Source organism: Dreissena polymorpha, chromosome 13 (assembly GCF_020536995.1).
Source record: "Dreissena polymorpha isolate Duluth1 chromosome 13, UMN_Dpol_1.0, whole genome shotgun sequence".
In the NCBI taxonomy this organism is placed as follows: Eukaryota; Metazoa; Mollusca; class Bivalvia; order Myida; family Dreissenidae; genus Dreissena; species Dreissena polymorpha.
The window spans coordinates 21,540,265-21,566,898 of NC_068367.1; the positions used below are offsets into that span (position 1 = coordinate 21,540,265).

The window sequence follows — 26,634 nt, forward strand, 5'->3', positions numbered from 1 at the left end:
CAAATCGCATACCTTAAAATTGCTAACATAACGCTGCTAACATTTAATAATGTCACGCCCGTATACGTTTGGTATAATTATTTATTTTATTTGAATTTTAAAAAGAACCGATATAATGACTCTATATAGTTGCCATTGCTTTTCATACTTTTTTAAACTTTATCAAAGTTTAAAACTCTTAAAAAAATATTTGTAATCCAATTTTGTGTTTAATTCTATTTATCAAGCATGCGTCCGACCATCTGGACATACATTTATAACAATTATTAGACTTTTTAAAATGGCAACTTGCCATTTGAAACGTTTGAAAGTCAAGTGCAGTGTTGTGTGTACATTTGGTGTGTAATTACTTGTGGATAACTTAATTATATGTTGTTTATTGCAAAACGTGTTTTATTTAACTTTATCATTCTAAATTGATTTGTTATTTATCCTTTCTCGTGTATTAGTTTATTGACAATTCAACATACTTCATATTTAAAATCTTTGTTTAAGACTTATCTGAAATTGTTTCCTTTTAACAATTTATATACAAATCTTTGAGCATAATTAAAGTAGTCTAATGGGTAATACTAATTTAATACATAAAGGGTGGGTTGTCTTGATACAAAAATCACCTTCAAATTTTGAGAAACAAATCACCTGCAAGAATTCCCAATAAACACAAATTGCGATTGTGTTTACTTAACGCACATTGACAGCTGCCAATTAGTTGTTAAGATTGCAAAACACACGCCTCTTTTACATGTATTACCCTCGACCATTGGCCAATTAGACGTAACGTAATTATTTCCTGGTTAATATGTATATATGATCTTGCGGCGAAGGTCTGGCAGTTAAAATTGTGAATGTGCTGTTTAGCAGAGGACTATTGTATATGGTATATATGAATAAATATCGTGGCGAGTAAATATAACAATAACAATGCATGGTGGTGCCGTGTGTCTGCTGCTGTTAGTGTTCTGTGTATACGTGACACAAACTGGCGCACAGAATTGGCAAGGGTCAGTGACATCTGTTTTTTAATTTAATACTTCTAATTATTATAAGTAGTAGTAGTTTGTAGCAATAGTTATAGAATAGTAGTAGTATTTTATTATAATTATTTTATTCATTTTTATATAGCAGACAATGTCGATAATTTTAAGCGGAAGTCTTTGCATTGATCTTAGAGCATTAATTATATTGTATTGAGATGTAGTGCACAATGTTAATGATGCCCTTGTTTTATTAGTAATTGGATGTTACGAAAATTTCTGACTCGTTTGGCTTGACTGGTGCTATGTATGCATATGCCCTCTCATCAGACAAAATTTGACATGTTGTCATAGCCTTTCGTTTGTCATTCTTTGTTCAGTGCAAAACTTTTCGGAAGTTAAATAATTGGGTAAAGATGGATTCTGTAATGTTATGATAAAATAGGGTCTAGTTTTCGAATTACCAAACATAAAAATCATCAATGATTTTTAATGGCAATCGATCTATCGTTGAAATTGATAATTAAACGATCATTTATTCAACATACATTTTCAAACCAATAAAACATTTAATTGTAAACAAGCTATTATATTGTTGTAATTTTTCGAAAATCTTAATAATTTTTATTAACAAATATATTTAATAATACACACGTTTTATCATATTTGTTCATGCAAAAGCGTGTGAACACCATGAATCTCCGTGATCACGCCATTGTGCGATCGCAACCTACGATTTAAAATCAACGCACTTCATTTTATGGTTGAACCCGTGGTAGTGCTATTTTATTGTCAGTCAAGTTGGCAGTACTTCAAATGTATTATGCATATGAACAAACATGTTAAGGAAAATTAAGATTGTATAATGATATGCGCTGCGTAATTCGATGAATTCATTAGCAGTGTATTTGAATATTCAAACTCGTTTATTCGTGCAAATAAATACCTGCATTGTTATTGTCGTTGTTGTTTCTGTTTGTTAGTTTCTTTTCTCTTCATTTACAATTTGCACGACATTTACATTTACAAATAACAAGCAAATATTATGATGTGAACATGTGAGATATCGCTATTATAGAAAAATTATTTAGAATATTGAACACTAAGCAACTTCGAATACTACAACAAAATGGTCTAGTATGTAACCCAAAAATTACCATCCTTTCTGGTCATTCGCTCTTCTTTTTACCTTATCTTTTTTTATTAATACGCGAAAATGATGTATCGGTTCAGTAATGTTGCCAAATAATCGATGGTTATGTTTTAATGAAACGAATGTTCAAAGAATGGAACAATTGTATGCTGTATTCAGAGAACGCGCTATCTTTATACAATATATTAATAATGCAAATATATTAGGCCGTAGGAAGTTTTGTCCTTACACATGTTTGTTATTTTATGTCGTTTTATTCTGCATTTTGTGTCATGTTTGTATATTTGTTTACCATAAATTGACACAAGAATCCATTCTCGCGAGACGATTGCATTTTTTATACCATGTTCGTTCTTTTCGACATGTTTGTGTTTGTATTTACATAGACAATCATGGTAGCGCGAGGTTTCATGCGGATGAGATAAATACTTTGTTAGAATCTACTCTATATACTCATCTACTTCAATACCAAATTCTGAAATAAAAATCAATTTCAAAATCATAAATCCCCGTTCAGAAAAGATACAAGCGGTTTACTTATAAGCGAAGGCCGAGCTTGGGATTTATAAAAAATATACTTTATTTGTATAATTGTTTTTAATATACTTAAAACAGACTGTGTGTATTATAATTCACTTTACAACTATTGACGTTTGTTTTAGAAATTTTGAGACTGTACTTGTTCGTGGAGAACGGCAGGCGAGATACTGTATCTGTTGGTACCGGTGGTGGTAAGTATGATGCCATAGCAAAACCATGTTTGTTTTGATGGCTCCAAAAATAACAATTCTATATCGTACAGTAGTTCAGATGCGTATGTGATAAATCAATTTGCAATAAATTGTTTTGATTTAAAGTACCAAAACAATAAAATACTACTCCAAGACAAAGGCGTGCAGCGATAATTCAAATATGTGTGATTGACTTGCACTATTCTCGTGTTATCTGTAAAACAACAAGTATACATAATAGTGCTTGATTATGCGAGTAAAAGGTGTTTTACTACTCATTAAAACACACATAGTGAAAAACTTACAACAACATTAGACGCAACTAGTTGACATAGAATTGAAAAGGAATATGTACCAAATTAGCCCACAAAATGGGGAATAACATGAGTGTTTAGACCAAAAAGATACTGGTATATGCATCAAAACATATTTACCTGATAATTTTATTAAACATTTTTATAAATGCTATCGATCACTACATTTTCGATGACTCATTGACTTGAAGCTTGGCTGCCTGCGACCTTTATTTCAATGACAATAACATTGTTAATCCTAAACCATAATAATATACGTAATAAAACACACCTACACGCACGAACGCATGCACGCGCACGCACTCGCACGCACACATTTTATATACGAATAAGGATAAGACAAAGGAAACTGTTGCCAAAAAAACAACAAAACAGAAAACAAGCTTTCCGTATTATGACTTGACAATCAATTAAGATATGTTTATGAAGCACAAATACCGCATAATGAGACATGGGTAGGTTAAAGGTCATCGTCGTTAAAGAAACATATCAAGTTACTCTGCATCGCATGCAAAATAACGATCAAGGGTCATGCAAGTAAATGCTACAAAGAGCAACGCGAATTTTTATATAATTTCAATAAATTTGTAGTAATTTTACTTTTTAGAAGACTTTCAATTACGCTTATATGTTTTACAAATAATGTGAGTAAAAATGTGGGGTCGGAGCTCCTTTAACACACATCGAATGGTATTGACCGTTCAAAAACGTTGGTCGAAGTTTAATCCATGTTTGTATTCATGTCATCTGTCATTTTGTTGTGTTTTACTCTTTGGTAATTGGTTTCTTAGCATTTATAAATGACTACATTCTATAATAGGGTTTCTTTCCTGCTGGTGTAGCAAGCAATGTGAATTGTTTAAATTGGTGCAGCGTGTTATATTTTGTATTCAGCCGTAATGACATTTTTGCAGGGGATGTTCCGCCTGGCGCTATTATTGGCAGCCATACTATTATTATATCACTAAATGTAGGGCCGGATGGAGAGACGAAAATGGCGACCGAAACTGCAACAAACGTAAGACCATTTACTATAAACAGCTCGGAAATAAGAAAAAAAATGTTGTTCAATAAATTAATTTTTTTACAAAATATACGCATTTGGAGCATAAACGAAAGCATGTTTACATTTGTTTGTTAGCAAGCAGAAATTTGAATTTGACCCTTACAACATGTTATCATATTTATTTGTCTTTAATTTGCCCAGATGTGACATTAAACGGCCACCGGAAAAACTTTGCGAAACCGAAATTTCGCAAACTTAAGTACCCTTTTTCTTAAAGATTTGCTACTTTGAGACATAGTATGCGATAAAAGTCTTATCGTTGATTAATAATTGGTTATTTTCACTCAAAAAACGCGTTTTCTTCACTATGAAATTTATAAGCAAAGTTGGGGTTCCCATGGGATTTTTGCATTTTCCCATGGGATTTTCGATTTTCCCATGGGATTTTTTCTCCCATGGGATTTTTTTTCTCCCATAATTTGCAAATGGGAGAAAAATCCCATGGGATTTTGAACATTTTAAAAAACGTGTTTTATTTGCGTTTGCAAGTATTTTAACGTTATTTAAGGACTGTATATTGGTTTTATGCCAACTATATATAAAAATATTTAGTAATAAAAAAATCCCATTTTAAAATGGGAGAAAAAAATCCCATGGGATTTTTTTCTTATTTTGAGAGATTTATTCATGAAACTTTCAGAAACATCATATTTTATGAAATGATGAACAACTACGATATTTTAATGCGTTTAGTCGTGTTTAAAAAAAACACAAAAAATCCCATGGGATTTTTTCCAATGGGATTTTTCAGTTTCGTAAGCCGAATAAGTTTCTTAATGCGAAAAACAACAATAAAGGAAATAATAATTATAATTTTGAATAATAAATTGAATAATATAAATAACATGAATAATTTTAAAATGGGTTACAATTAAAGGTTTGTGCTAGTAGAACTTATCATTTCTTGTTCGAGCAGCAGCCGATTGTATAAACAATTTAACCACAAGGTAACCACAAGATCGCAGTAACCGCTGTGGTTACCGCGTCTCGGCGGTTTGTATAAAAAACGACGTTGCCAGTAACCGCTCTATTACCGCGGTGATTTGTAACCCACCTCTATGAGCTGGTTAGACGCTGGTTACCACACGGACTACTGACCAACATGGCGGACGTACCTTTTTTTAGACACAGACGACAGCGACGATTTCGACGAATTGACTTACAAACGAATGGACTTGATGACGACGAACTGCGCCGAAGGTATAGGTTTTCTGCCCAGAGCCTTGACCGACTTGTCGACCTCTTGGACCATATTTTACGACGACAGACGCGACGAAACAGGTCTCTGTCAACACGGCAGCAGATACTTATAACTCTTCGATTCTTGGCTACTGGGAATTTTCTTCAGGTTATCGGGGACACCTTCGGCGTTGACATAGCTACTGTTTCTCGGGTTATCACCGCTGTCGTTGACGCTATTTTCGGACTGAAGGACCGTTTCATTAAATTTCCAACCAGCGACGAAGACCGACGCCGAGCGACTAATGACTTCTTCCGGGTTCGGGGATTCCCTTCTGTCATTGGTTGTATAGACGGAACCCACATCCGTCTTCTATCACCCGGGCAGCCCGACGAAGCAGCGTACGTCAACAGGAAACACTATCACTCGATCAACGTACAGGCAACTTGTGACAGAGACGGTAAGCCAATTTGTATTATTGATGTCCAGGAAAAACTGCATTAATTTTTAAATCCATGGAATCTTATCCAAAACACGTAGTTCATATTTCATTATTTTAATGATGTTCACAATGCAAGAATTTCGTCTTAATATATTAAACAATACATCATAAAACGAAATGATCGCATCACATTTCAATAACAAATCATACTATCCACTTTAAACATAAATGACTGCTGTCCATGTGCACATCCACGTTTATTTAACTCCGTTTCCTTTCCTATAAAAATGCGACTGTATCTGCGACTTAACGTGTGAAAACTCGCTAAATCCACTCAGTTTTCTCTGAATGCATATACATGACTACACAGTTCGTGTACATTGAAATTTTGGACATTGAGGTTCCCTACGGGGTACCCACTGAAAAATCTTGTATTTACCCATATGTAAAATGTTTAAATATTGAAAGCTAAGGTTTAGTTTGATTGTTTATTATCATTGGAGGTAGATATTACAATATGTTTATATTGCAAATGTGTATTAACTAAGACAATTTCTCTGTAAGAATTGAATTATAAATCATTCATGGTGCATGCAAAATATAATATTTAAATTTGGACCAAAAATCTTCATTAAAAATTGTAATAACTTTTTGTGTCTTTGAACAAGACATAAAAATAAAATTTCCCAAGAGAAAGAAATTGCACATTTTATAAGTGTTATCTCTGAAAATTAATAGCCCATTATATATCTAATTTGATAGAAATATAAAATTAATTATTTGTTTTGTAAAAGAATTCTAACAGTTAAGACTACTGCAAAGCTGCTTTACATTTAAAACAACATTATTTTCTCTTATTTAACTCAAGATAAATCTCTAAAAATAGTTCATCTATTGTAAATCTAATGCAGTAATAGTGAGGACATCCATTAAATTAAACAAAAGATTTTAATGTTAAAAAATCTTGAGTTACATATTTACAAATTGCAAATCAAATAAATTTTACATGTTATCTTTGTTAACTATTAAAATATGTTTAATTGTGTTATCTGGTAACAGAATCTATCAAAAGACATTGTTTTATTTAATCTATTATAAAAACTTCAGCTAATATTAAAATTCACATACATTTTTAGCATAATTATACAAAATAACAACCCTGAGATTCCTATGTAAATTAATTATGATACACGGAATAAAATGTTTAGCTCATGTTTTAAATCCATTTTCAATAGGGAATTTTACAAGCATGAATGCCTGCTGGCCAGGAAGCTGCCATGATGCCCACGTTTTCAGGATGTCCAACGTTGGCAGACATTTAGATGCAAATCATCAAGGTAATGCATAAAAATTGTATTACCTCATATAATGTTGAAAGTTATTTATTTATTTAACAGGTAGAGTTTTACTAGTATGTTCATGTTGTGACTTCCATAGACTCCTAGTATTTTATAATAAAGTAAAGATAGACTGTGATGTAGTCATGTACTTAATCCTAAAATACATTATACCTTACAGTTATACTATGTTATATCATTAAAAATTAAATAAATTATTTAATAAACATGTATGTGTTGTGATATGTGTGATTTGCTATATATCTATCTTACATGCAGATCCTGGACGTGGTTGGCTGTTGGGAGACAGTGGCTATCCCTGTCGACCATTCCTAATGACACCCATATTGCATCCAAGTAAGATCAGTTGTTGTGTTTTTAAATATCATAATTTGTTAAATGCACTAAAAACGACAATAATACTAATATGCTGATAAAAAAGCAAAAAGGTTAAATGAAAATAATAATAAAATGAATAATTATTATGAGCATAACTATAATTATCATTATTGTTACCATTATCACAGGAAAAAAGCAAAAAGGTTAAATGAAAATAATAATAAAATGAATACTAGTAATTATTTATATGAGAATAACTATAATTATCATTATTGTTACCATTATCACAGGAAATGAAGCCGAAGAACGGTACAACCAAGCACACATAAGCACGCGAAACATTATAGAGAGGTGCTTTGGTGTATGGAAGAGGACCTTCCATATATTGCATGTGGAGGTAAATTTAATGTTTGATTTAATAATAATAAATTTAATAATAAACTTTAATAATTGAATGAATAAGGTCTTTTGTCAACACAAAAGCAGTTAAAATTTACCAATATTCATTAATGTTTCATGCAGGAAGCTTAAAAATTACCTTAATGAAGTTTGATACTTAATAACTGGTATTTCATTTCATAATAAACATCCTTGCACAGGCTAATATGGGACGACACTTAGCACATGCATTATGCTCAGTTTTCTCAGAACACGACACATATTATGTGAATGTTGCAGTTAGGATTTTATTTATTTATTAATTATTATTAGAAGTATTTCATTTTCAGATTCGAATGAAGCCTGCAAAGGTGACGCGGATAGTGTTGGCGTGCGCTGTGCTGCACAACATGAGATGGATGTGGGGGGAACCGAACCCGGATGTTCAAGACGACCTTGACGAACAACCGGACGTACAGAACTTTGACGGACCAATGGACGGACATGGTGTAAGGAATAGACTGATTGAACAGTATTTTGTTTAAGTGTTTTTTCCACTATGTTTTTCATGTTGAATGTAACAGTGCTACATTGATAATAATTTCATTCTTCTTGTTATCTCCCTGCAACCCGAAGGCGGAGGGATATAGTTTGAGCGTTGTTCGTCTGTCTGTCTGTCATAAACTTGTCAGGCGTGGGTGTATACCATGAACAAGAACGATAACCCTTAACATTCTAAAATAAAGAGTTATTGTCCTTTGTTGTTTATATGGTGTAACTTTTTAGGGCTATATCTAAGATACGATAAAAGAGATTTCTACATAAAAAAAGACATGAGTGTATAGATATCAGTGTGGAGTATTGCAATGCAATGTTATTGCAATTATTTTCACTGATATCTATAGCCCTGCACTGTGTTACTTTACAGTTACTGCCCTGTTCTTTATTTGGCGCGTATCGGCGGGTGATATCAATTGCCATTTTTCATCTGTGTTTATTAATTTAATAAAGTAATAGTGCAATGTATGTGTACTTCAAGCTTTCGATTGTATATAAACAGGGACATCTTTGTATAGGAAAATGAAATATTTATTGCAATTAAAATGGTGAAAATGCATGAACATATGCAGTAAAATAAATTATAATTGTATTAACTGTTGTTGTTATTAACAAATCAAACTATCAAACAAAAAGATTTAACAGTAAAATAACATTAACAAAAATAATAAATGTTTTCATTGTTTTTCAAGGCGTTCTATCAATAGCTCTGCAAGTCGTGCAACTTTTCGGTAACATGCTGCCCCCTCCCGACTCATCTCTGCCTGGCTTTCCAGGGCCTCTAACTGGGCATCTTTGAGAGTCCTTAAAGATCAATGTTTAAAAGTATGTCACAAAGTACATGTACTTGATCTTACATTTAAATGAACATTTTAATGAATTGAAGCTTTAACAAAAAGACATAATAATATCAAGCATTTACATTTCATGAACTTGCCAATAAAAAGAAAATGATTCAACAAAAAGAATACTCCTGATTTATCAATAGTTATAGTTCTCATGTTTACATATCCCATTATTACCTCTTTCTGCTACTGTCACTGGGCAGTGGGGTTGAGGTTGAGGCTGATGGAACAGATGTTGCTAGAATGGAACAACAAATATCCAAATATATTTTATAATTTTAAGTTATTTAACAGAATAAAACAGGAAAACAGAAGAAAATGTGGTGGTGGTGGTGGTGGTGGAAGTAGTAGTAGTAATAGTAGTAGTTACATAAGTATGAGTAGTAGCAGTAGAAGTAGAAATATCAGTCATAGTAGTAGTAGTAGTAGCACTAGAAGTAGCTGTAGAAGTAGTAGTAGTAGTAGTAGTAGTAGTAGTAGCACTAGAAGTAGCAGTAGTAGTATTAGTTGCACTAGAAGTAGCTGTAGAAGTAGTATTACCACAAGCAGTAGCATAGTACCGGTAGTTTTAGGGGTAGTGGTAGCACTAGCACTTGTACTATTAGTGGTACTGTTACTAGTGTAAGAAGTATTTGTAATTATAGCATTACATTTTATGATATATACAATTCATTTCAATAAATATTGAAACACTGTTAACATTTACAAATATATATTTTTTTATTTCGTACATATTACTTTATAGACTTAGAGTTATGTTGATGAAAGAACTTACCGCTTGAGTTTTCCTTGCTTCTCGGGCATCTCGGCGTATCTGGAAATTTAATTAAACAAATCTTTATCTTAAACAAAAAATAAGGGAAATAGTTTTCCCTCATTGGACCCCTACATATTGCTCTTTACGGAATCGCTCATTTATAACACGGGTAAGTTTTATAAACAATACAATACACATATTCATTTATCTAGCATGTTACTGCTAAAAACCGCATTGACAAACAGATGTGTACATCAAACGTATAAGTGGCGAATATTTGTGCATCTTCGATATAACTATAAGGAAAGGAACAACTTTTTTTAAATGTACACAATGCACATTTCAAAAGCATAGTCATTGAGTTCACCCAAACATTTTGGAACAGTCGCTGTGTAAAGTCAACGTCATTTAGTCTGTGGATGTCGAAGTAGACAGTCGTATTTCGGTTCCTGTAAGTTAAAGCATGGAGTTTTAAAGTGTCTGTACTTACTGTCTTGAAAGGTTTCCGCCACACCGAAGGGATCCGGGATGTCCATGGCGGTTAATAACTCCATTATGGGCAGGCCCAGGAACCCCGGCGATGGAGGAGTAACCGCTACAACGATTCGGATTTAATTAATGCGTGAATGTGTTAGGAGTATAACTGAAATTGTTTCGAAAATGATTGGAAAGGATCTAATGTATCACTGACAATGGATAATTAATAACACAAGGTAAGAGAAGAAATCGTTTGGAGTATTCGATTTTTTTTTCATAATAGTATTTATTATCTTTGGCTATGGTAAAAATATGAAGATGAAATATCGGGAATATCTTTCAGTTGTATTACTATAATCTTAAAACAATATTAAACATACCGATGACGGTATCTGCGTCGTCCACGACGCCATGAAACGATGCCGAGTGGGCAAACAGACTCGCCACCGCCTGCGAGGTCTGCGACATTTCAGTCAATGGCGGACCTCCCCCCGTAGCGGCAGCATGGTTTCGCTCCTTTGAAACGTCGGCTTTAGCGTTTTTGGTCTAAAATAAATATAACATAAATGGATACATTTCATTTCGCCTTTTGAAATTCTTCGATATTCTGCCATTACTAGGTGAATTAGAAATCTATGAATTGTAGTTTGCGCCACCCGTGTGTGAGATGTTAGCTCAAATGAAGAAAAAAACCTGTCGTTACTACGGCAGTCGAGGGTTTGAGCCCACCACCGGTCGAAATATCCCTCAGTGCTCGCTTAATTTTGTCGTACGTTAAATCAATTTCACTCGTATAATTGGAAATGGTGTATATTTGATGTAAATTTCTAGTAAAAGACATACTAATTCTATATTTACCATGTTCCTCCACTTTTCCTTGATTTGTTGTAGTGTCCTCGGTCCGTTTCCGCATGCGTTTACACCAGCTAAAAGTTCGTCCCAAATCTCACGGACTCGAGCAACCATGCCCGGACCGCCCGAGCCATGATTAATTCTAAGTTTGTGAATATTCAATTTCATGAAATCTGTCATTACTTCGATTTCGCACTCGTTAAAAGCTTTCGCTCTTTTGTTGACATTTTCCATTTTGCAAAAACGTCGGCTGTCAAATTGACAATTTGCGCGAAAATGACGTCATGTTAAGTACCGGTATTGCATTGTTGGTAATTTTACTGCGGTAAGTTGACAAATTTCAATGGTTAGGTAACCGCGCAGTAACCATCGTTTATACAAATGAAAATAAACGGCGGTAACCTAACCATGCAAATTACTGCGGTAATCAAATTACCACAGTAAATTTAAACCACTGTTTATACAATTGGCTGCTGATGGTTGAGTCCAATTGGTGAGTAAGCCAGCTTAGAACCAGTATAAATGCATCGCAGACAGACAACGCTGTCATACTGTACACACCGCTAAGTAACAATCTTTATTGCATTTCATTTTGCAACAGAAAATGAACTCCGTAGTATAATTGATCTTATATATGCCCTCTGCTTTTGAAAGCGTGCAACACATTAACATAACAATAAGTCCATGCCAAAAACTATGTGCAAATTCCATTCAAAGCTATATACACATTATAAAGGTTAGATGACCCGCGTCATGCGAAAATGGGTCTTATGTCATATGCGGCCGAAGTTGGTCCATCCTAGCTTGTCCAACCGCGCAGTCTGGTCAGGTACTACGCTGACTGATATATAAAGTCAAGCCATGATTCGTGGTCTCATATCCAAACTCGGTAGCTCCTGTGCGAAACTTTCACCGGAAACGACGGCACCGAGACGGGCGCTCGAACTTTGCGGATGCGCGTTATATGTTATATATAATAGCGCGATGTGTTTTTTCTTGCCTCAAATTAGTAAGCCCAATCAGCGTTTTATTGTGTTCTTTGCTTCTACTATTAACAAGAACTTCAACTGATACGAACATGAATTTTATTTTAATATGTTTATTTAATGCTCGGAAAACTCATTGTATATTTAGACTACTACTTATAAAACAAAGTCGGGTTTTCAACATCTGTTTTCGGCATAAAAATTGTTATTCCAAACCAGATTTTACGCACTTTACTATACAAAATACCGTTAGGGCCACCGTGGTTACTCATTAAAATCCAGAGGGCGAGAATGCGAGAACGCGAAAGTACGATGACGACAGTGCGACAATACGATGGCGACAATGCGTTCGTACGATTGCGAAAACGCGCTAGTACGATGACGACAATGCGACAGTGCGACAATACAATGGCGGCAGTGCGATAGTACGGGGGCGACAATGCGATAGTCATATCGTACTGTCGCCGTGGTATCATCGCAATGTCGCCATCGTTCTATCGCATTGTCGCCATCGTATTGTCGCACTGTCGCCATCGCATTTTCGAATTGCCGCCATCATACTATCGCGTTATCGCATTGGCACCATCGTACTATCGCACTGTCGGCTATCGCCATCGTATTGTCGCACTGTCGTCATCGTATTTTCGCACTGTCGTCATCGTATTATCGCACTATCGAACTGTAGTATTGTCGCCATCGTACTATCTCACTGTCGCCATCGTATTGTCGCACTGTCGTCATCGCACTGTCTGATTGTCGTCATTGTATTATCGCGTTCTCGCATTGTCGCCATCGTACTATCGCATTGTCGCCATCGTATTGTCACTCTGTCATCATCGTATTGTCACATTGTCGCCATCGTACTATCGCGTTCTCGCGTTCTCGCCCTCTGGATTTTAATGTGTAACCACGATGGCACTAACGGTATTCCGTAATACTGCTAAAGCACAGTATGATTAGGTCACTCCCAATGCTCAAATCTCTATGTCTGTTTTAGTAACAACACATGTCTATGGAAGGATATTTAGGTAAAAGTTACATCTTCGTGGTGAATATTTACATTATGACTGATGCTTATTCTAATTTGCTTTATGACAATTCCAACATGCTTGTTGTCTATTCGTTTATAATTGATGATTGCTGCAACATTACATCATTCATGAATAATATTTACATTATGCGTGATGTTTATTCTAACATGCTTCATGACAGTTCCAACATGCTTGTTCTCTATCGGTTATACTTGATGATTGTTTCAACATGCTTGGTGACTATCCAATGTTTGTGTGTTCATTATTCCTGAAACCAGTCATAATCGGTTTTGCCACTAAGCGTCATTAACAACGGCAGTTAGCAACAGGCAGTAAGCAGAATGCAAGTTACTAAATTATGACATCAGGTGGCGCGCGTTTATTTTCCGTATGTTGAATAAATTACTTTCCGGAAAAAAAAGCGAAAACATCCGAATCATTTTGACTAGTAAACTGAATAAGCTGAATTAGTTCCCTTCGTTATATAATCTCCATTAAACTAAATACGTTCATTATTGCCATGAAGACCAGTAAGTTTACACAATGAATTGACTGCCGTGAATGTTTTTGATATTTGTAAGATGCAATTGGCACTCAAGAAATTATACATGTATTTTATTCAGAACATAACGGGGCTGATGTGTTGGAATTGTGGCCCTTCCCTAGTCCAAATAATTACAGTAGACGTAATCTACCGATGTGCATTGCATATCGACCTCATATTTATAAAGTAGCCCAAACCCCCATTGCCACAGACCTGTGCGTGAAACTTTCAGATTTCTCTAGTCTGTTTACCATGCTATAATTACAATTTCTATAAACACATATTTATCATTTTATGACTATATAATGTCTGTGGTATACAGAGAAACCTGAAAGTTACAAGTACTCGTGTCTAGTACTGTACAACTATTGTACTCCTCGTTGAGAAAACAACTACTTCATCTACATGTATTAAAATATCATAAAACATAATTTTCAATCAAGTTGGAAAAAATCAATAAATAAATGTCATATAAACAGGTTTGTCATGAACGTTGACGTCGCTCTTGGTTACCAGAAAAATTCCCACGCACGGATTTCAACCGTCATTGTTTACAATCAATTAAGTGCATAAGTACTTGAATTTGTATAGTGTTTTTTAAAAGTGTCCAGCTACAGGTGGTTAGCGTGTGGCTATAATACTAGTTAGTGAAAACATATTTTGGAATGATAAGTAATCATATTATAACGAAAAATCAACTTTTCTTAAAAAAAATAAGTTAAATATATATTCAACAAGGTATCCAACTCGAAATCATCCGAAAACGGGATGCATCGTTTTAAACAGCCATTACTTCATCAATTTTGCAGCGATTTTCACGATCTTGCTCTTATTCAACGCAGAAATAAATTTCCTTTCTGGAAATGTATATGTCTTGCACTATTTTTACAAATACTGGGTCAACTTTAAAAAAATAACACGATACACAACTCGCGTGACCCAGCTGTGATCGATCAGACAGTATTCATGACTGAAATCTTCACGGGGAAATGGGCATTTTCCCTGAAAAGTTCACGAACCTCGATACCATAATTCAATAAAACGTATGAAAAAAACATTCTTACCGTGCTTGCCGTAGAATTATGCATCAAAACTAACTGTCCAGCGCATTTTCAAACCTTTGTTTACATACATTTCAACCAACTGACATTTTAAACACAAGAGTGATTTCATTGCTCCAATGTCTTTACAACTGGAGATTTCATTCATAAATACGGTCTGATCGATAACAACTGGGTCAAGCGAATTATGTATAGCTTTATTTCTTAAAATTTGACCCAGCATGTGTAGAAATATAACAATATATATACATTTCCTTAAAGGAAATTCATTTCTGCGTTGAATAAGACCGGGTCATGAAAATCGCTGCAAAATTAATTTAGTAATGGCTGCTCAAAACGATGCACCCCGTTTTCGGATGATTTCGAGTTGGATACCTTGTTATATATAAAACGGTAGTGATTTTTTTTTTATAGAATATTTGATTTTTCGTTTTAATATGATTATTTATCATTCAAAAAGATGTTTTCACTAATTATTACCATAGCCACACGCTAACCACCTGTGTGTCCAGCACGTGTGCCGGGAGAACAGGGCTTAATGTATTTTTTGTTAAGCTCTATAATATTTAAATCCAATCTGTATGAAAAAATGTCGGTGAACATTATCCCGGTGTTAATTTTTGAAAATATTGAGGCATTCGTTAATTATGGATCTAAAACGGAACATTAATCCGCAAAAAAAAAACACCGGGCATATTGCATATTAGATCGGACACATGAAATTATTTCGAAAGAAAGCAATAAGAGTTTCAATTCTACATGAGTAAGTCTCGCTGTGCACGATTACGCTCTTACTGCTCGTATATATTTGACTCTTGGCAAATACCTAGTGTTTTATTTTGCTTAATCTAAATTGTGTCATGCATCTATATGTACTTAAAGCAGCATGACCAACAGCTCTTTCATATGTGAAAGAGATTGACACGAAATACCTACCCATTTATAATAAAGTTTATATGTGCACTTCAATATTATAGTTTTAAAGCATTTTATGTGGTGCAATATAAAAGTACTCTAGTAAATTTGAAATTATGTAATCGATTTCCTCTCAACATACATGCAAAGTTCCAGATAACTTTTTCAGCAAAATCTTGGTTTACACTCTATAATAATCCAGCCTTAAAGTCTATTATTAATTCTTTTTTTTCAGGTAAATATAATTTTTGGCACATCCGCATTTAGGTTTATAGTCTAAGAAGAGCTAATGACAATTGCCGGGTTACAGCAGACTTTTTGCGATAAAAGGACCAGATAATGGAAAACGTTCGGCTTTTCGACTGTTGTAAAGATGGTCTGTTATTCATAATAACGTTAAAGTGCTGTTGATTTCATAATTGTAATGAGGGCCTAGACGACTGGGAACTCATTGATAAAATGTTTACATTATATGCATTGATATTGAGTTTTACGCATGATCACACATTTTGAATTTTTATTTTATTTTTCCAATGTGTAACCGTACGCACAGAATTTAAGTCTACTTTTTTACTAAATTTAATTCAATTTTTTACGACTTTAAGCGTCTTATCTGGAGCTCTGCATACATGCATTAGTAGCATATATTGAAATATATCCATAGACTTTCTTTGGTTATTGAAGGTAAATTACTGTACAAAAATTATGGTTAGTCATTAACCAAAAAAAAGTTAAGTCTACAAACACGCGGTTAATTTCGGTTCAGTAGCAAATATCTTACAAAGGTGCGCAACTTCTCCTATAACATAAAATTTCCGTTATACGCCGTAAATTTCCGTAGTCCTCCGTAGCATTTCGGAATGACTGTCAATTGACATCATTGTATCATGCATGATAGTATGTTGCTTTGTGCTTGGGTGAAACTCACATCTTACCATCGCGTTAATTTATTAAACGCATTAATATTTGATTTCATTATGCACTGCGCCTATTGCACAAGTCTCTCTGCACAAACCAACATACACATATGCAGCATGCAATTAACGAACAAGAATGTTGCATCTGTACACATGCATGATACCATTAAGCAGAATGTAAATAGACATTGGACATCAGGCAAGATGTAAGTGTCATCAAGCATGAAAAGGTGTCTACATACTAATTGAAAGTACCATCAAGAATCATGACACAGTCACAAAGAAGGATGTAATTTTTACCTAAATACCCTTCCATATTTGTCGGCACTGTGTGTTTGCTTAATTTCACTGAAGAACGTCTACTGGTAAATCTTACAAAAAAAGTGATAAATAAGACTGAGTAGCAATTTTTTCGGCGTTGCTGTTTAACGTCAAATTTGGCCTTTCAACGAACTTCTTAAAAGCCCATTGAATTTTAATGAAGAAGTTTCCCGCTTGTAGGTCCGAATGAATTAAATCAAATTTTGCAATTGGCAATTTGATAGAAATCCCCATAAAACATTGCACATAGCTTTCTGAAATAAACAGGCCACACTGAACGCATTCACGATATCCAACAGCTCTCTTTGCAAAGACCTATCTAGTGTTTCTTGGCCGTGTAAGATCTATAATTAGAACATCGTCACCTAAACATCTACTAATAGAAGAGCATATTTTGGGGAAACAAATTCAATAAGAGTATAAAACGTCCACGATCAATGATGTGTAGTTTGTTAAAGATATCACGGCAGTAAAAACATAGCACTTTAAAGAGACCACAATCTGGTACATTTGGTCAATTGTTGCGTCCGTGGCGGACAATACATTTTTAAAAAGAAAGCGTACAAAAAAGCAAACACAAAGTTCTTCGTAAGCTTGTTTTAATCTTAAAAACACATAATCGACAGTCATTCCAGTCAAATACAATACTAACAGTCAGCACTCTAGAGATCAAAATTGCGGATATAAATATTTAATTCAGGGATATCAAGTGTATCAAGTTCGAATTCCGGAAAAAATAGCCGGTAGTCTGGGGCATTAGGTCCCTTACAGGGATAAAAGGTAAATCCCCGCCCGAGCCGTAGCTAATTGATTTATTGTAGTCTTTCTAGTTGCAATTTCTGGTGAGTACAATGCGGAATATTACGGATATTTGCAACATGTCGAAGATTTTCGGAAAGTAGCGAAGAGGTTTTCGTCAGTTAATATTCATGTCCGTGCCGGCCGCTAACTTATCAGAATCAATAAAAAAGAACCAGGAAAAATCGGTACCGATCGCAAATTTCCGGAATTCCGATAAAGCTTCAACATAATTTGTTCTCAAATGATCGCGTACTCGAACGAATCTGTCCCTACGCCTCCAACTCCCTTTAAATCTCATCGGACGTACATTGATCTCAAAATCTATCCTTGACGACTCAAATCATATTTCCTGAATAGTTTGGCCTATTGACGTCCCTGTAATTATAACAATGGTCTTTTGGATAAACAACGCTAAGTTGTTGCAATATAATAACCGTTTAAAATAGTTACCGGTTTTCATTTAATAAAATGATTAAGTCATATTCGAGATTTCAGCGATTGCCAATATTTTGCTTTTGTTTCTCATAAGCATATGGTGCTTGGTATCTGCTATTGACTCCTATGTAGATTGCAAATATTACATAACCCTTACAGCGGCCGAGCGCAGATATCTGCATTTGGCCGCTAAAAAGAAAAATCTTTGCGCATTAATTTAATTCAAATCTCATTATCATAATCAAAATCATCATCATCGTCGTCGTCGTCACTACTACCACCACCACCATCATCATCATCATCATCATCTTCTTCTTCTTCTTCTTCTTCTTCCTCCTCCTCCTCCTCATCATCATTAACAACAACAGCAACACCAACTTAACATCATCATCAAACAACAATAAACATCGGTAGCATACAATGTGCTTCATCAACCATACATAATTATATGCGTTAAAACACCATAATAGAAAAGCATGAATGAAACTGTCTATTACTCTTTTATATTTCCTATACCAATATTTTTTTTCGTTAATTGATGGACTAGTTGAAATCTTCTATAAAAGCCCTCCCACCCCCCCCCCCCCCAAAATAAAAAAAAATAAAACATAATAATAATAACCCTAGCAAACAACAATAAACATAGGTTAGTTAGTATACACTGTGCTTTAGCAACCATGCATAATGAATGTTTATGACTTCGGACCGTTGTGATCAAATTTAAAAAAGCAAGATGGTATGTATGCGGCACACAACACATAGATAATTATAGTTTTATACCTTAAACGTAGTTCATCAAAATAAAGATAAGTTATTATCTATGTAATACTTAAATTAGGTTTATAACGTATGCATATTTGTCTAAAACTTGTGAAATGTGATTCGTAAGCCGACGACAACATTATCATTCGGACCCTTCTCCCCACCTAACAATCGAGATTAAACACCTGTGGAGATCCCGATCTTATCAATGAATAAACCGGTTCAATGATGTCAAGTCAAATAAAACATACTATTACTATCCAAAAAAATATCTATCAAAAAATGTAAATTGATATACCTACTTAACTAAAACTAAACTTAAACGATTAGCAAGAAAAATATATAAAGAAGAAGCAGGCAAAGTAGACAAATTAATTGTAACATATGTTTTCTCAGTCTCCCACTGTTGAACAATATAAATAGTATTTATCGCCACCCCAAAAGGGATCTTTATCACACGTTTGGCTCAACTAATATATAATTGTGACAGGACAAACTGTCAACAAATACCTTGTTAATGTTTTATACATAACTCCAATCAAAGGTCAACTTCCAAGGAAACTGCGGCATGTTAAAACTGTTGATTATGACAAAATGTTGTTTAGTACAAATCAGTACAATAGCGTCTGTTATGTGGCCTATACTAATCCAGTTAAATAAAACTTTAATCGCAGAAAAGTTTAGATTCTTTACACCTTTAAAGGGGCCTTTTCACAGATTTTGGCATTTTTTTAAACTTATTCATTAAATGCTTTATATTGATAAATGTAAACATTGGATCATAAAAGCTCCAGTAAAAAATCAATAAAAAAAAGAAAAAAAAAGGAAATGTACATTGCCCGGAGCAGGGTTCGAACCAGTGACCCCTGGAGTCCTGACAGAGTCCTGTAGTATAAACGCTTAAACCTACTGAGCTATTCCGCCGAGTACACATTCTTGACGTATTTTATACCTTATATAAGCAATCTTCGTAGTTTCACAAAATTTAACGACAAAAACAGAACTCTCCAAATTATTAAATCGTTTCGCGTTGCAACGCTTTATAATTTTTAGGTTTTAAAATCGTCAAAAGATGCATATAATGGCTATATTAGAGCATGGTAAATGTTCAGTATTACTGTTTCCTCACAAATATCATAACTAAAACGAAAACTTACGAATCTGAAACAACTTTTTTCAATTTTGTCAATTTACCAAAGCGTGAAAAGATCCCTTTAAGAAAATATATATAACAGTTCTTTCCTGTTTTAACAAAATGATACATTTAAAAATAAATTATGAAGCATCGCTAGCAATATTAGAAAGAGAAGTAGAAGGAGAATTATTATCAATAGTAGCAGTAGCAGCAGCAGCAGCAGCAGCAGCAGTAGCAGCAGCAGCAGTAGCAGTAGCAGAATCAGTAGCAGTAGCAGTAGCAGTAGCAGTAGCACTAGCAGTAGCAGTAGAAGTAGCAGTATCAGTAGCCGTATCAGTAGCAGTAACAGTAGCAGCAGCAACAGCAGCAGAAGCAGCAGCAGCAGCAGTAGCAGTAGCACTATCAGAAGCAACAGCAGCAGCGGCAGTGGCAGCGGCAGTGGCAGTGGCAGTAGCAGTGGCAGTAGCAGTGGCAGTAGCAGTGGCAGTAGCAGTAGCACTATCAGTAGCAGCAGCAGCAGCAGCACTGGCAGCGGCAGTGGCAGCGGCAGTGGCAGTGGCAGCGGCAGCGGCAGTGGCAGCGGCAGTGGCAGCGGCAGTGGCAGTGGCAGCGGCAGCGGCAGCAGTAGCAGTAGCAGTAGCAGTAAGAGTAGCCGAAGCAGTAGCAGTAGCGGCTTTTTGCTTTTTTGTTTTAGAAGTGTTTGTCGTATAAGAAGAACGCAAGGAAGTCAAATTAATTGTAACATGTGTTATCTTAGTCTCCGTTGTAGTAGTATTTGTTGTATCTACACAGCCATTTTTCAGTCACCTGAGGGACATGTTTTTATAAGAGATTTAATTGTGGACCAATACATCGTGTATTAATATCAGTGTACCCACTGGGACACCACATGGGGCGAGGATTAACAGATAAACTAGGCCTTCAATTAATTATGCGCCTAGAGGCAAACAATACTATAACTTACTGATAATTTTAGGATTGGGATGTGTTTGTATCTTATTTGAAATTAGCTAGCTTAATTCAAAAACTAATTATAGCCTCATTATTATCACAAGAACATCATCACATATTCATTGTGCAATATATAATCATATCACCATCACAATATGCCAGAGCGTTAGTATTTATTGTGCATACATATCCTACAGCAACATTTACAAAACTTATTACAAACCAACCGCTCAAGCTTTAATTAAGATTGATTTCAATTTATATTATGACATGCATTAAAGATCACTGTCAATTAATTAAAAAATAGCTTGATGCTTCGTACTCAGCGATTTAAATAAAAGAAACGTTGCGTACACAATAATTGGGGTTAATAAAAAAGGTCTGCAAAATAATCAAATTTAAATAATACTAGATTTAGTTTCAAATTGTCGCTCAAAAATGTATCAGTTATATCAGTTACTAGGGAATCGATTTGTTTAATCTCCGCAATCAAATAATAATTATGGTGTTTGTATGACAAATTAATAGCTATTCGTCATTGAATGTATGATACTCATAAAAATATTGAAACAATAACCACAACAACAACAACATATGTGATTATGTATATATCTTCTTCAGATACTCTGTGTCATACTTTCAAAATTATCCTCATAAGATTCATAATAATAAAATAAACACTATTGCAATCTTAGTAAAAACCAACTAAGCCGTTATGCTAATGATTTTATGTTCAGTATGCGTGTACATTTCAATATTATATAACAACAAGTGTTCACAAATCCCTATGTTTAATAAATATTAAAAACATGAGAACCAATGAAGGTATTTCATTTTAATAGACTAGTTTTACCGTGTGTGTACATTCATATAAAATCTTTTGAAAATCACACTTGAGATAATGTCTTTAGGTTTTGCTATTTCTAATCGATTTAAACACCATAAAACCACCGTATTTTCTCTTACATTCTAAATTTTCTTACATTTCCTTTTTAAGCCAAAATATTTATGTTTTCATGATTCTAAATTTTCGGACATACGGATTTTCGTACAGTCAGTTCAACAGCGCTATTTTATCAGATTTTGACCCTGTTTTTGCTTATCTGATGACCCTTCGGTCATGCATTTTTACAACCGGATTAAAGTAATAAAACAGAATCATGCCTAAGGGCAATCGACCATTACATTTGCGTACTTGGGTAAATTACCTTGTAAACCTCTAATAAGCAATGGTTCCTTCCAACAGCGTTTGAAATGATATCGTATTAAGAAAGCCTAACGTTTATTGTTTTTACTTTTTATATATTATTTCAGTTGATTGCAAAGCTGTTAAGTTGCATTTTTAAAGTAAAGAACGAAGGGAACAACACAATAAAATTATGTACACTGATGTATTATTTCTACTTCAATTAAATAATTGACAAACAAACATAACACACTTGTCTCTAAATATTTTTCGTATTTAAATTTTCCAACACGAAAAACAATATCTTTAAGTGAACGGAAACTTATAATTATTACGGCATATAGTAAAAGCAGAGTTGTCTGAACCATAAGTAAAATAAAAAATAAAAAATGACACAGCTTATTTTTCCCTCAAGTGTTAATGATAATATGGATAAACAATTAAAAATACATAAAGTCAATTGTGTTGATTACTCGTTATTGAAATATTGCAATGCCAATTATAAGACATCTGATTAAAAACAAAATGTATGGTGGAATACCTAATCTGGAAATACAAACTAATGATACTATTAATGCAACAACAACAATCACATCTTTTCAAGCGCAATCAGAAAACTGCTACAGCTTTGTATTAACAAACATAAATATGTTTGTGCTTATAGATTTAGATAAACTTCAAATCTTTAAGCGTGCTATGAATTGAATATAATTTATATTTAAAAGTTTTGCTATTCTGTTGATAACTAGCAACAGCAAAAAGGAAGATACCATTTTTTATCATCTAATTTTATTTATATTTCATTGTTTATTTGTTTATGATCACAAGGGTTGTTTGGATAACAGAGTGTGTCTAGATATACCGGTACCCTTAAAAATATTTTTATGAATTGCAATTAAGCGTAGAAATTAAACAGGCCCTAATACAGACACCATTTTTATCGGAATGCGATTATAGTTTCAATAGCAACTCGTAACGCTTTTTGGATTGAATGTGTAATGACTACTTTTAGCGACAAATTGACTTGGTCAAATACTGCATCTTAAACGGATAAATAAAATTGAAACCATTTATTTTCAATATTATCAACATTATTATTTAGTTATTAAACATTAAGCAGCAAACTCTATTAATCAAAAAGATTTGATATAACATCCGAATTCACTGCAAAAATGAGCTGAGCGATAGGTTTTACGGTTGTTGAAATTGTTCATGATGAGAATGACGATGACGACGATGATGACGATGACGACGACGAGGAGGAGAACAACGACGATAACAATGACGATGATGATGATGATGATGACACTGATGATGATGATCACGACGATGACGACCATAACGATGTTGTTGGTGATAGTGACGATAATGCTGCTGCTGTTGCTGATGACGATGCTGCTGCTGATGATGCGGTGGAGGCGGAGGAGCAGGACGAGGACGAGGGCGACGACGACGACGACGACGACGACGACGACGACGACGACGACGATGATGATGATGATGATGATGATGATGATGATGATGATGATGATGATGATGATGATGACGATGATGATGACTGATGATGAGATGATGATGATGATGATGATGATGATGATGATGATGATGATGATGATGATGATGATGATGATGATGATGATGATGATGATGATGATGATGATGATGATATGATGATATGATGATGATGATGATAATGATGAGATGATGATTATGTTGATGATGATGATCATGATAACGTTGATAACGATGATGTTGATGAAAATAACGATACTGTAAGTAGTAAATTAACTCATTAATTGTTATTATAATACACAAGCACATGCTAATGGATCTGTATCCGCAAGGCGGTCAAATGAAAACTCACTTGGTATAAATATGAAAAATTAATCAAAATATCATAATGCGGAGTGTTAAATGTGTTCAAATCTAGCGAAATTGTTGCAGTACTTTTCTACCGAAACCAATGCTTAGCCCAGTTATTTTAAAAATAATTTCAAAATACCACGATACACGTCAATTGGCTAACAAATACATTTGTAAGTTTAACCTCACTCAAAAACAGTATTTATTGAAGACAGGGCGTCAACAATGTCCGAGTTTCTTCAACGTAGCTTAAGTACCTAAAGTACCTTTCCGTTTGATTTATCGCAGGATCCTGGGTCCGCACCCACAGTCTTTTAAAGTGTCTGCATTAAAAAAGATAATAATTGTTGTTTGTAATAATCTTTGACTGCTCATAAAAACATGTAAATCCTCAATTCGTAGAGTTTCAGTATGATTTCATTTATTTAAAAAATAAAGACGGTTAACATATTTTATACACACATATATTAGTAGCTATACGCCATATAACATAGACATAATGTATATTATAAATCAAAGCGCTGAAGGCACTTTAGTTGTTCGCTATTGTCGTCCTTGATTAGCTTGTTCGCATTGCATATGCTTATCATTGTGCACAGGCTAATCTTATTTGACGTGCATTAAGCCTCGTTTTCCATGAAAGCAGCCAATATGTGCATATTTTAATGATAAACACTAGACTGGCCAATGGCGTTTACAAGCTGGTATATACATTCACTGCTAGAGCAGAATCATTTGTCGTCTGCTGCAGACAGGCAGTGGTAATCGTTCCTAGCAGAGTGAGTTGTGGTTCTTGCCGTAATTAAGTCTTCTAAGCACCTACTGATTTGCATTTATTACCCATTCTCTTGAAACGCCGACTAATAAAGTGCGATAAACCGCCTTTAAGCACTTGGCACATTAACAAATAAGAACATTCCACACCTAACCGAGAACCGACGTCTTTAATCGCGAAACTATTACCAGAAATTGAATACCGCCAGAAACAACAATGAGCTCACTTCGATTAAATATAAATACACTATATTCATTGCGTCCTAAGCAATCAAACATATCAACCGAAAATACCAGCGAATACAGTATTATACATGACATCGATCTTATATATCGCCTCAGACATGCGAGAGCGCCACGATGAGTGAAGAGTGTGTGTATGAGAGTTTGTTTACAGGTCCTACTGGCCTCTTCACGAGATTTGTGTAGCCCGACCTGAATGATGAATGAAATGGATGTAGTAACATTTATATGAACACGATATATCCGTACCAATATCCATGTGAGCATATACTAATAATAATTAATTTTTTAATCGCCATAAGCTTGAAAATAAACGTAAATAGATACAACAAAGACCAATTCGGAGACTTTAAAAATTTTAAATTACCTCTCCTGCAATAGAAAATATATATGGAGACTCGCATTCTATGGAATATCAAAATCTCAATATATCTTTCTCCGAAATTTTTTTCTGGTAAAAATCATCTTAATTTTAGCTGTATATTCGTATGTAATTAATTAAACAAGAGTTATAAAAAGGCATTGCAAAAAATATCGCGTTTTACTTGAATAAGTTACCTCCCTTAAGCCTATCGGAATATTAAAAATACGTATATAAACAAAACGCGTTCCTTGCATAAGTGATAATAAAGCGCGTGCCCGTGCCACTCGTCCTCCAAATACTTACTAAATATAGTACAACGTATCTACAATCATTGCGACTAACTCATACCTCAGTAAATAAGTAACCAGGATAAATATACGTTTAGGTAATTAAGATATAAAAAATACATATAAAAATTTACATGTTCCCTGTCTGCCGAACCCGATCCATGGACTATAGCCACAAGAGGTTTCTATGTACCTATGTAGCCGGATTGCGCCCTCAGAGCGCCCAACACCGACACAGATCACGCTACTCTCCGGTCAAACACAATACTACATAGGACTGCTGCCTTTGTCACCATATTATCAGAATCATTAACGTGCAAAATGGAAACTTTCAACTGTCCTTTCACTTCATACATAAGTCATTGCCGATCTTCAATGATCGCTTATTTCCGAGAGATGCATTTTATTTTTTTCAAACTTCGAATTTTGATATATGTTTAACTTATTCATTTAGATTACATTATTTTCACTATAAATATTGACTTTGATCCAATTATCATCTGAAAAATACGATTTCGCGATTTCTTCAAAGATCGAGCGAGCCTTTTTACCTGTTTACTTATATATATCTAATTTAAGGTTACATAGATGTAAAGTTGTCGTGGCCGGGTGGTAAGGCGATGAAATTGAAATCTTTTGGGATTTTCCCGCG

The 26,634-nt window shown here is 34.4% G+C and overlaps 3 protein-coding genes across 3 annotated transcripts in view; 1 reads left to right on the forward strand and 2 right to left on the reverse strand.

Annotated features, from left to right (window-relative positions):
* The window catches only part of LOC127855047 (uncharacterized), a gene marked incomplete in the record, with an annotated part of 514,210 nt that overhangs the window by 407,369 nt on the left and 80,207 nt on the right, over positions 1-26,634 (reverse strand).
* On the forward strand, positions 5,161-9,041 carry LOC127855049 (putative nuclease HARBI1). The gene is made up of 5 exons (XM_052390389.1): positions 5,161-5,881; positions 7,099-7,200; positions 7,480-7,557; positions 7,830-7,936; positions 8,268-9,041. The coding sequence occupies exons 1-5, from the start codon at positions 5,344-5,346 to the stop codon at positions 8,460-8,462; spliced, it is 1,020 nt and encodes a 339-aa protein (XP_052246349.1). The 5' UTR covers positions 5,161-5,343; the 3' UTR covers positions 8,463-9,041.
* On the reverse strand, positions 8,991-11,532 carry LOC127855050 (uncharacterized). Its single transcript, XM_052390390.1, has 6 exons — positions 11,413-11,532; positions 10,935-11,100; positions 10,568-10,672; positions 10,096-10,134; positions 9,498-9,558; positions 8,991-9,279 (listed from the first exon to the last, which is right to left on the reverse strand). Exons 1-6 carry the CDS (start codon positions 11,518-11,520, stop codon positions 9,153-9,155), a joined length of 606 nt encoding a protein of 201 aa, XP_052246350.1. The 5' UTR covers positions 11,521-11,532; the 3' UTR covers positions 8,991-9,152.

Excerpts from the sequence above, each read along its gene's own strand:
- LOC127855049 (XM_052390389.1), top strand. The coding sequence starts at position 5,344 with ATGGCGGACGTACCTTTTTTTAGACACAGACGACAGCGACGATTTCGA. Across the intron at positions 5,882-7,098 it reads GGCAACTTGTGACAGAGACG|GGAATTTTACAAGCATGAAT; the intron begins GTAAGCCAATTT and ends CATTTTCAATAG. Across the intron at positions 7,558-7,829 it reads GACACCCATATTGCATCCAA|GAAATGAAGCCGAAGAACGG; the intron begins GTAAGATCAGTT and ends CCATTATCACAG.
- LOC127855050 (XM_052390390.1), bottom strand. The coding sequence starts at position 11,520 with ATGGTTGCTCGAGTCCGTGAGATTTGGGACGAACTTTTAGCTGGTGTA. Across the intron at positions 10,135-10,567 it reads GGCGGAAACCTTTCAAGACA|ATACGCCGAGATGCCCGAGA; the intron begins GTAAGTACAGAC and ends TTAAATTTCCAG. Across the intron at positions 9,280-9,497 it reads AGTGACAGTAGCAGAAAGAG|GACTCTCAAAGATGCCCAGT; the intron begins GTAATAATGGGA and ends TTGATCTTTAAG.